Below are 12,167 nucleotides of genomic sequence, written 5' to 3' on the forward strand. Positions count from 1 at the left end.
AATGTAACCCAGATTTGCATTAACGTGATTCAATCACTATTTTAGCATTGGCTCACTGAACCACAGGTGACAATTCTAATAGCATTTAATAGCTTCCTTTGCACGAGAGTTATATGAATTTAGTGTGCAATTGGGAGGCCATAATTTAAAATGAATCAAGCTCCATTTATAAACCTAAACAGATAGTGAATATACATAATAGTTAACAGTTATTCAAGTAAACCTCTGACAGAAAAACCTGTACCTTGCTGCACGGAGCAAACCAGTATCCAATTGCAAGAAACGGAAGTCCTATGGTGACACCGAAGACGGCCAAGCACTTCACAGCAATGGACTGTTGACGCAAGCCTGAGAGATTTTCATACCAAATTGTAAGCAGCTGTTGCTGGCAGTTAGGGTGAGCAACAAACTTGCGGGGAACAAAAGAAATATTACATATTAGGACAAATATGTAGGGCTCTGCTAGGTTACGCATGTGATAGGTCTTTTGGATAAAACAAACATTTCAAATAGATTGAACAAAATTATTAAATGCATTTTAAATATTTCCTTAAGAAAATGTCAATAAACTAATCCCTCACCCCTCCCAACTTATTAGTCAAAAGTGAGGTGCTACCCCATTTTTGCATGTAAATAAGATTGCTGGACTATTATTAGTGAAGCTACTCTGAGGAAATTCATGGAGTTTTAAAAAAACATTTAGAACACACTATTGTAACAAAGGAAAAAAAAGGATCGAGTGAAAGAGTAAGATTTTGTACATTTCATTACCTCTGCAAACTGATGCGAGAAAGGATGCATGATGATTAACCATTAGCCTGAATAATAGATGTATTGATGGCTATATTAAAGAGTAGAAGTATTTGCCATGACCACACTAAAGTGCTGATTGGTTACTATTCAATGTAATTTACACATTAACATTTACACTCAGTGACTGTTTATTAGGTACAGCAGTGGAACCCAGTCTGGACTTCTGCGGCTATAGCCCAACCACTCGAAGGTCCTATGTGTTCTGCATTCAGAGATGCTCTTCAGCACACCACTTTTGTCACGCAGTCTGGTCATTCTCTACTGACCTCGCTTATTAACAAGTTGTCACCCACAGAACCACCATTCACTGGATTTTTTTTTTTGCTTTTTGCCCCGTTCTTTGTAAACTCTAGAGATGTGTGTGTGGAAATCCCAGGAGATCAGCAGTTTCTGAGATAGTCAAACCATCCCATCTGGCACCAACATTCATTCCATGATCAAAATCAATTACAGCACATTTCTTCCCCATTTTGATGTTTGGTCTGAACAATAACTGAACCACTTGACCATGTCTGCAAGTTTTATCCAGAGTTGCTTGCTGCCACATGATTGGCTGATTTCATATTTGCTTTGATGAGCAGGTGTATAGGTGTATCTAAAAAAGTAGTAGATATGGCTCAGTCCATCACAGGTAAAGCCCTCCCACCACTGAGCAAATCTACATGAAGCATTATCAAAGGAGATAATCGTCGGGGACCCCCATGACCCAGGCCATGTTCTCATCTCATTGCTGCCATCAGGAAGACGGTACAGGAGCCTCAGGACTCACACCATCAGGTTCAGGAATAGTTCTTACCCCCAGCCATGAAGCACTTGAACCAATGGGGATAACTTCACTCAACTTTACTAAATTGTTCCCGCAAACTGAGCTCACTTTCATAGACCCCTCATCTCATCTTCACATTATCTATTGCTTATTTATGTATTATTATGATTTTTGTTTGTATTTGCTCAGTTTGTAGTCTTTTGCACATTGATTGTTTCTCTTCCCTGTTGAATGCTGTCTTTCGTTGATTCCATTACAGTTCTTGGTTTTACTGTGTATGCCTGCAAGAAAATGAGTCTCAGAGTGGTACATGGTGTCATATCAGATTCAGATTCAGTTTATTGTCATTTAGAAACCACAAATGCAATGCAGTTAAAAAATGAGACAATGTTCTCCAGAGTGATATCACAAAAGCATATGACAAAACAGACTACACCAGAAAATCCACATAATGTTTGGCAATCCCCAATCCAGAGTCCGGAGAGGCTGCTGCGTATTAATATCGCGCTACTGTCTTAGCGCGTTCCCCGGAAAGGAGCTCCAAATCCACCAGACAAAACAAGACCAAAAACTAAAGCTACAAGACCTGCACAAAACCACATCGTTACAACAGTGCAAACAATATATGTGCTTTGATTATAAATTTACTTTCACCTTTGAATTTAGAATAAAGTGGCCACTGAGTGCACATGCGTTATAATTTCATGCTCGTTTCTGTTGTCACCTTCAGTCCTGGTGACAATTCAGGATTCTTGATCCTGCTATTAGTGTATATGATGCACCTGTATACCTTTGTCAATTCATCAACACATCATTGAGTCTGGTGATTGCTTTTGCATACACTGAATTTTTTTTCATTTGTAATGTAAGTAATTATAGAATCCATCAAATATGATCGCAATGTACTTATAAACACACAAGCCTATTATTACTATGTCTGCTCTGCCTCATTGGTTGGGAAAACTGGAATCAATATATAAAAGGAGTGGATGAATTAAAGCTGCTCTATCACATGGCTGCTGAATTAAATGGTTTTCCTGCCCCCTGGCAAATTCCACAGCATCATGAAGTTCCTACCCTTCTGATCAACAGCTAGGCAAAAAGAACTAAATAAACACAAGCAACACACACAAAATGCTGGTGGAACACAGCAGGCCAGGCAGCATCTATAGGGAGAAGCGCTGTCGACGTTTCCTGACGAAGGGTCTCGGCCTGAAACGTCGACAGCGCTTCTCCCTATAGATGCTGCCTGGCCTGCTGTGTTCCACCAGCATTTTGTGTGTGTTGCTTGAATTTCCAGCATCTGCAGATTTCCTCGTGTTTGCCTTTTAAATAAACACAAATTTATTTACACCACACAATACTGTAATCGTCAAAAAAAAATGCAGTTCCCCATTCTAGACTTATTCATGGTTAAATAATAAAAACAATCTTCAAAATCACCATTTTGAAATTTCTCCATTAATTCTCTGTAAATCTGTGTTTTGATAAAACTGATTGCCCAAAATGCATACATTCCACTTGGTTATTATTCTCTCCTAAAGATTTCAGATGAGTGAAATACAGAGTTGTCCTTCTATATGAATCGCAAAAAGTTAGCATGTGGGTACAAAACGTAGTGAGTAGTCTTTATTACAAGACGGTTGGAATTTAGAATAACTGAAGTATTGCGCAGAGCACTAGTGAAGCTATAGATGAGTACTGTATCACAATTTCCTTTCCCTTCCCCAAGAAAGGATATACTGACAATGGTAAAATTCCAAAGAGATTCACTGGGCCAATTCCTAGGATGAGAGCTTTGTCCTAAGAACCCAGATCTACAACGTTTGAGTTTAGAAGAATGAGGGCTGATCATCTTGAAACACAAGATCATTAGGGGGTTTCAGGGAACATGTTTGCAAGAATAGGGGTAGGGCAGTGATGCACCATCAATAACTCTCTGAGACGTGAGGCGAGATATAGGCTTTTATTGACTGGAAGAAAGAACAAGCAGCAATTGACCATCATACTACATCCTGGAGACTGAGGGCAGGGCTCAGGCCCCAATCGCCTTTATACCGGGGTCTGTGGGAGGAGCCACAGGAGCAGTCAGCGGGGGGGCGTGTCCAGACAGGTATATGTAGTTCACCACAGGCAGTGGCTGTTGTCTACTGAGGCTTTAGTAAGAGAGTTGATAAGGTCCCTCATGGTACTCTGATCGAGAAGATTGGAAGATTAAGATGAGTGGAATTTACAGTGACTTGGCTGATTGGATTTAAACCGGCTTTGTCCATAGAAGACAGAATGCAGTGGCAGAGGAGTGTTATTCTGACTGGAGATCTGTGACCAGTGCTGCTCTACAGAAATCATCGCTGGGACTTCTGCTGCTCCGTTAGTGCTTGGTGTTCCTCTGTGTCTCCCTCCAGCAGTTTTCTCCAATCCGCACACATCTTGCCCCCTACCTTGCTCCATCTTTTTTTCTCCCCTCTTTCTTTGTCGGCTTCTATCTATCATTCACCTGCCACAATCTTCCAACTCCACCCCCACTTTATAAAGGATTATAAAGGACTTTGTCAGAAATGTAGATGGGCTGATTAGTAAGTTTGAAGACACACAAAAAAATTGTGGAGTTGTGGATATCAGAAAAGCTTGTCAAAGGATACAGCAGGATACAACTCAGCTGCAGGTGCGAGTGGGGAAATGGCAGATGGAATTTAATCTGGACAACTGTAAGATCAAATATAAAGGGACAGTATATCGTTAATGGTGGGACCTGAGGACAATGATGTGCGGAGGGATCTTACATCCAAGTACATAGCTTTCTGAAAGTGGCAATACAGGCAGATAGGTGTTAAAGGAGGCATCTTGCATGCTTGCCAACCATCATTGGTCAGGGATCAAACATGAGGCAAGAAAATGTGGTGCAGTTGTATGAAACTCAGGTTAGGCCTCATTTGGGGTATTGTCTGCAATTCAAAATAGTCCATTATAGGAAAGACGTGGAGGCTTTGGCAAGGATGCAAAATAAATTCGTCAGGATGTAGCCGAGATTAGAGAGCATTAGCTACAAGGAGAGCTGACATAAAGTTGGATTGTTTTCTCTGCAGTGTCACAGGCTGAAGGATGATCTGAAAAAAAATACAATTATGAGAGGCAGATAGGGTAAGTAGAGCCTTTTTCTTCAAGATTGAAGTGTCCACTCTTCAAGGACACAGCTTTAAGACAACAGCAGGAAAGTCCACAGGAAATGCACATAACAAGCTTTCCTACACAGAGCATAATAGGTGCCTGAAATGCACTGTTGAGGTGGTGTTAGAAGTAGACATGATTAATGCATTTAAGAGGCATGTAGTCAGACACATGAATATGTGGAGAATGGCGGTATGTGGATCATATGAGATTAGTTGATTGGAGTACTGCACAGACGCACCAGAAGCATTCCCGCACAGGTCCGGCCATGAGATTTAAAAATCCAGTCTCTGTAAAAGAGACGTACTGCCTTGTGGAGCAGTCAGTCTGCCAGTGGTCATTGTCGGAGTAGTCTTGTGTCAGAGTAGTAAGGCTCTGGCTCAATAGGGCTTCGGTGAGAACAGGCAGAGGCAAGGTAAGTAGGTAAATTCATTCTTTATTTCTTGTTTTAATCTTGAGAGAATATGTCTACAGAGCCAATGTTCTGATCTGGGTGTCAGATGTGGGATATCTGGGAGACTTACAGCACCCCCCCCCCACCCCCCAGTGGCTACACCTGCGTTAAGTGCATCGAGCTGCAGCTGATGCATCGAGTGCATCGAGCTGTTAGGGAACTGGGGCTGCAGCTCGATGACCTTTGACTTGTTAGGGAAAGTGAAACAGTGATAAGAATTACAGGGAGATAGTCACCTCAAGGCTACAGGATAAATAGGTGACAGGAGAGGGAAGAAAATATGCCAGATAGAGGAGAGCACCCCTGTGGCTGTCCCTCTCAACAATAAGTACTTCATTTTGAGAACTGTTGGTGGGAGTGACCTACCTGAGGGAAGCAACAGTGGCCGTGCCTCTGGCCCTGTAGCTCAGAGAGGCAGGGAACCGAACAGGATGCTAGCAGTAATAGGGGACTCTATAGTCAGGGGGTTATAGACAATAGATGGATAGGTAATTCTGTCAACGTGGAAAGGAAACACGGATGGTAGTTTGCCTCCCAGGTGCCAGGGTTCGTGATGTTTCTGAACATATTCACAACATCCTGAAAAGGGAAGATAAACAGCCAGAATTTGTGGTACATATTGGTACCAATGGCATAGAAAGAAAAAGGGAGGTGCTCCTGAAGAAAGAGTACAGAGAGTTAGGAAGGAAGCTGAGAAGTAGGACCTCAAGGGTAGTAATCTTGGGATTTCTGCCTGTGCCACATGACAGTGAGGATAGGAATAGAATGAGGTATCAAATAAATGTGTGGCTGAAGAATTGGAGCAGGGGGCAGGGATTCATATTTCTGGATAACTGGGACCTCCTCTGGGGCAGGTGGGACCTGTACAAAAGGGATGGGTTGCACTTGAATCTGAGGGGGACAAATATTCTTGCAGGCAGGTTTGCTAGAACTGTTGGGAGTGGTTTAAACTAATACGGCATAGGGATGGGAACCAGTTTGATTGAGCTGAGGATGAGTCAGCAGGTTTACAAGTAGATGATGGTGTAACTTGAATGTAAGGAAGGACAAGCCAATGATTGGATACAAATGCAGACAGAGCAAAGAGTTAAATTGTACCACAGAGGCAAATTTCAAAAGAGCAAAGAATACAGGACTGAAGGTGTTGTATTTAAATATGCATAGCATGCAGAATAAGGTGGATGAACTTGTGGCACAATTAGAGATTGGATGGTATGATGCTGTGGGCATCACTGAGTCGTGGTTGAAAGAAGGCCCTAATTGGGAGATTAGCATCAAAGGATATACTTTATATCAAAAGGACAGGTAGGGCGGTATAGGCGGTGAAGTGGTTCTGTTGGGAAGAGATGGAATTACATCTTTAGAAAGTGATGACAAGGGTCAGAGAACATTGAGTCTTTGTGGGTGGAGTTAAGAAACTGCACGTCTAAAAAAACCATTATGGGAATCATATACAGGCTTCCAAGTAGTAGCCTAGGTGTGGGAATGAGATTGCAAAGGGAGCTGGAAAAGGCATGTAACAGTGGTAATGGGAGACTTCAATATGCAAGGGAATTGGGAAAATCAGGTTGGTGTCAGATCGCAAGAGACAGAATTTGTTGAATGCCCACGGGATGGATTTTTAGAGCAGCTTGTGCTTGAGCTACTCGGGGTAAGGTTGTCTTAGATTGGGTGCTGTGTAATAACCCAGATCTTATGAGGGAGCTTAATGTAAAGGAACCCTTAGGGGAAAGTGATCGTAATGCAGTGTTGGCATTCATTTCTAGAGGTATAGAATATAAGAGCATGGATGTAGTGTTGAGGCTCTGTAAGACACTCATGAGACCACACTTGAAGTATTGTGTGCAGTTTTGGGCTCCTAATTTTAGAAAGGATCTACTGACGTTGGAGAGGGTTCAGTGAAGATTCACAAGAATGATTCCAGAAATGAAAGGGTTACTGTATGAGACATATCTGGCAGCTCTTGGGCTGTATTCCCTGGAGTTCAGGAGAGTGAGGGGGGGGATTGCATAGAAACATTTCGAATGTTAAAAGACCTGAACAAATTAGATATGGCAAAGTTATTTCCCATGGTAGGGGAGTCTAGGACAAGAGGGCACAGCTTCAGGATTGAAGGATGTCCATTTAGAACACAGATTTGGAGAAATTACTTTAGTCAAGAGAGTGGTAAATCTGCAGATTTAAAGTGCATTTAAGGCAGAGATAGATAGGTTCTTGATTAGCCAGGGCATCAAAGGGTATGGGGAGAAGGCAGAGGAGTGGGGATAACTGGAAGGATTGAATTAGCCCGTGATTGAATGGCGGAGCAGACTTTGATGGGCCAAATGGCCTACTTCTGCTCCCATATCTTATAGTCTATAGTCTTACAGTCTTATAATATGATTGAATTCATACTGCAATTTGAGAGGGAGAAGCTTAAGTCACATGGGTCATTATTGCAATGGAACAAAGGGAATTACAGAGGCATGAGAGCGGAGCTTGCCCAGGTGGATTGGAGGAGGATACTGGCAGGGATGTCGGCAGAGCAGAGATGGCTGAAGTTTCTGGGAATAGTTCACAAGGTGCAGGATAGATAAGTTTACAGAAGTTGTTGTTCTCAAATGACAAGGGTAGGCAGCCTTGGCTGACAAAGGAAGTTAAGGACAGCATAAAAGCCACGGAAAGGGCAAATAAGATAGCAAAAGTGAGCAGGAAGTTGGATGATTGTGAAGCTTTTAAAAATTCAACGAAGGACAGCTTAAAAAAGCTATAATAAGGGAAAAAATGACCTATGAGAGCAAATTAGCGAATAATATAAAGCAGGACACTACAAGTTTTTCAGTTATATAAAGAATAAAAGGGAGGTGAGAGTTGATACTGGACCACTGGAAAATGATGCTGGTGAGGTAGTAATGGGGGACAAAGAAATGGCAGATGAACCTAATGGGTATTTTGCATCTGTCTTCACTGTGGAAGACACTAGCCATGTGCCAGAGGTCCATGAGTGTCAGGGAGCAGGAGTGAGCACCTTTGCTATTACAAATTAAAAACTGCTAGGCAAACTCAAAGGCCTTAGGTGGATAAGTCACCTGGACCAGATGGACGGCACCCCAGAGTCCTGAGAGAGGTTGCTGAAGAGATAACAGATGCATTGGTCATGACCTTTCAAGAATCACTTGATTCTGAGATGGTCCTGGAGGTCTGAGAAGATTGTAAATGTCACTCCATTCTAAGAAGGCAGGAAGGCAAAAGAAAGAAAATTATAGGCCAGTTAGCCTAACCTTTGTAAAGGGAAATCTTACCTGATACATCTGTTAAGAGTTTTTTGAGGAAGTAACAAGCAGAGTGGACAAAGGAGAGGCAGTGGATGTCATTTACTTGGATTTTCAGAAGGCATTTGATAAGGTGCCACACATGAGGCTGCTTAAGATAAAATTCTATGGCATTATAGGAAAGATACTGGCGTGGCTAGAGGAATGGCTGACAGGTAGGAGGCAGGGTGTGGGAATAAAAGAAGCTTTTTCTACTTGGTTGTCAGTGACTGGTGGTGTTTCTCAGCGGTCAGTATTGGGACTGCTACTTTTCACATTGTCAATGATTTGGATAATGGAATTGATGATTTTTGGTACAGTTTGTGATGATACAAAGATAGTTGGAGGGGTAGGTCGTGCTGAGGAAGCAATGTGATTGCAGCAGGACTTAGACAAATTGGAAGAATGGGCAAAAAAGTGGCAGATGGAATACCGTGTTGGGAAATGTGTGATATTTCATTTTGGTAAAAGGAACAATAATGCTGACCATTCTCTAAATGGGGAGAAGGTTCAAAATCAGTGGTGCAGAGGGACTTGAGAATCCTCGTGCAAGACTCTCAGAAGGATAATTTATAGGTTGAGTCTTTGGGAAAGAAGGCAAATGCAATGTGGCAAATGCAAGAGGTATATAATATAAAAGCAGGGAGATAATACTGAGCCTTTATAAGACACTAGTCAGGCCACACTTGAAGTATTGGCAACAGATTTGGGCCCTACATATCAGAAAGGATGTGTTGCCATTGGAGCGAGTCCAGGGGAGGTTCACAAGGATGATTCCGGGAATGAAGGAGTTAACATATGAGGAGTGATTAACAGCTTTGGGTCTGGGTACTCACAGAAAATTAGAATAATGCAGGGTGATCTCATTGAAACCTACCAAATATTGAAAGGACTAGATAGGGTGGATGTGGAGAGGATATTTCCTATGGTGGGGGTATCCAGAACTAGAGGGTATAGCCTCAAAACTGAGGGGTGACCTTTTAGAACAAAGGTAAGGAGGAACAGCCAGAGAGTAGTGAATCTGTGGAATGCTCTGCCACAGGTGGCAGTGGAGACCAAGTCCGTGGATATATTTAAGGCGGAAGTTGATTGTTTCCTGAGTGGTCAGGGCATCAAAGGATATGGTGAGTAGGCAGGTGTACTGGGTTGAGTTGGATCCAGGCTCAGCCATGATGGAATGGCAGAGCAGACTCAATGGGCTGAATGGCCTAATTCTACTCCTATGTTTTATGGTCTTATGGTCTAGTTTAATTTGGCATTATAGTCACCACAGAATTCATGGGCCAAAGGGGTTTGTTCCTGCATGGTATTTCTTTATTTATTCAGGGACAGTGATTTAAAACTGAGATGAGTGGGAACTTCTCATAGAATGGTGAACATCTGGAATTCTCTGCTCCAGAAAGTTGTAGAGGCCACATTTTTGGGGGCATTTAAAGAAGAAATGGGTAGATTTTTGGTAGATCAGGAAATTGAATGCAGTGGGGAAACTGGCATAAAAGAGGAGATGAGGCACGGGGAAGATCAGTCATGATCATTTTGAATAACAGGGCAAGTCTGAGGAGCTAAACGTCCAACTCCTTTTTAATGCACAGTGTCAAATTTCAAGGACTTCCCAATTTTATTGAAAAACTATCACTTCTCTGTTGGGCGAGCCTTCCATTATTTTGTAAATAAGAAAGCTAATGGTGTGTTCTGTATGAAAAATGTTGAATCATAAGAATAAAATCATGTTCATTGAGTCTGACATTTCCTTGCAGAATATTTGGAATATTGTGACTCCCAAAATGGGAACTACTTCATCTTAAAATGACAGGGCAGAAATTTAATCTCTTAGCTTCCTTCAAAATGTTCTTATTTTTTCTAAGCCCAATTCAGTTTTGATATTCTCTCGCCGAGTCTGTGACAAAAGCACCAAGGTCATGACACACCCGATGCAAGGACAGATTCAATCTCGCTGTTGTCAGACTCTTGAGTGAACCTGACGTAAGCTAAATCAAGAACTCTTGGTCTCCCAGTCAAACTCGTCGTGGCCCTTGCACTTTCTCTGTAACTGTCACACTATATTCCACATTCTGACTTCTTTTTACTTCCTCTGTGAAATTATGTCTGACATGATCTACCTGGGTGGCATACAAATGCTTTTCACTATATCTTGGTACACTGGACAATAATAAACCAATCTCAAAACCAATACAAATAAATCATATTTTTGTGGTGTAATGTTCAAAAAGAAATGCACCAAATGCCCCGCCAGTTCTGACTTTCATTCTCTCTTTGTAAGTCAACACATCATCTCCAATGAAAAATCTCCAATTTTTTTCTTTTGCAGCCGATTATCTGCTATGGTTGATAAGATAACATATTTCCAGAAAGGTGATAGTGATCATATTCCAGGTGTATACGTGTTACTCTGGACATCCATGCATACAGACCGAGACAAGACTGTGCAATTGTAAGTTGCTCCATAACCCAAACAATGGGTGTCTAGTTCATACATTTTGGTGTAGTACAATTTCTAGACCAATGGGTCAAATACAAGATTCTTTTATATGATGAAGGGTCACAGCCTGAAACACTGGCTCCTTGTTTCTCTCCATAGATGCTGCCTGACCTGCTGAGTTTCTCCAAAATTTTGCTTGTGTTTACTCTTAATTTTCTGCATCTACGGAATCTTTTACTCTATGATATTCTTTAGTTTGATCCAAAACTTAAGACATTTATTGATTTTCTAAAAAAAACACTTAATTTTTTCCACATTGATCCGCAAGCATAATTTGCATCTGTTGAGTTTTGAATCTATTGCCCCTTTAACTTACCTCCTTCAACATACCACACATCAATACTTGAATAAGAGTCAGGTGAGCCTCTTACCTTCATGCTTCAGCTGTTGTTTGATGCTGTCATTAAGGAACTAGCTTTTAGAGATGCAGGTTCTTTTCTGCGCTGTTATGGGAAGCTGCTTTCACTAGAGGGCAAATGGATGGCAAAGTGTTTATGTGGCTCAAGGATTCAGGGTTGGTCCTCCCACAACAAGATGATGCCAGAATGTAAGACAGTGATTTGTTCGTAGGGCAGGAAGAGACAAACAACATGACAGTTCATTGGATGTGTGACCCTGATATTCAGCACTGATAAGGGTAACAATACAGTGGAAGAGTGCAGTCCCAGTTTGGCATTGTACAAAGTAAGTTTATTATCAAAGTACATGTATGCGACCAGAAATAAGCCTTGAAATTTGTTTTCTTGAGAGCATACTCAGTAAATCCAAGAAGCATCATAGAATCAATGAAAGAGCACACCCAACAGCAAAGACAAATGATCAATGTGCAAAAGATAACAAACCATGCAAATACATTAGAAAATATATAATAACAATAATAAGTAAATATGCAATAAATATCAAGAGCATGAGATGAAGAGTTGTCGACAGTGAGTTCATAGGTTGTGGGACCAGTTGAGTGATACAGCAAGAAAGGTTGAGTGAAGTTATCCCCACTGGTTCTCGAACCAGATGGTTGAGGGGGTAATAACTGTACCTGAACCTAGTGGTGTGGGTCCTGAGGCTCCCGTACCTTCTTCCTGCTGACAGCAGTGAGAAGAGAGCATGGCCTGGGTGGTGGGGGTCCACGATGATGGATGCTGCTTTTCTCTGACATCGCTCCATGTAGATGTGCTA

The 12,167-nt window shown here is 41.7% G+C and overlaps 1 protein-coding gene across 1 annotated transcript in view; it reads right to left on the minus strand.

Annotated features, from left to right (window-relative positions):
- The window catches only part of LOC140739307 (short transient receptor potential channel 7), a 246,136-nt gene that overhangs the window by 40,173 nt on the left and 193,796 nt on the right, over positions 1–12,167 (minus strand). Inside the window, exon 4 of the mRNA XM_073067474.1 lies at positions 245–409. Within this exon, the coding sequence (XP_072923575.1) occupies positions 245–409 (165 nt within the window). The remainder of the gene's footprint in view (positions 1–244; positions 410–12,167) is intronic.

The sequence above is a fragment of the Hemitrygon akajei genome, chromosome 15 (genome assembly GCF_048418815.1).
Source record: "Hemitrygon akajei chromosome 15, sHemAka1.3, whole genome shotgun sequence".
Classification (NCBI taxonomy): Eukaryota; Metazoa; Chordata; class Chondrichthyes; order Myliobatiformes; family Dasyatidae; genus Hemitrygon; species Hemitrygon akajei.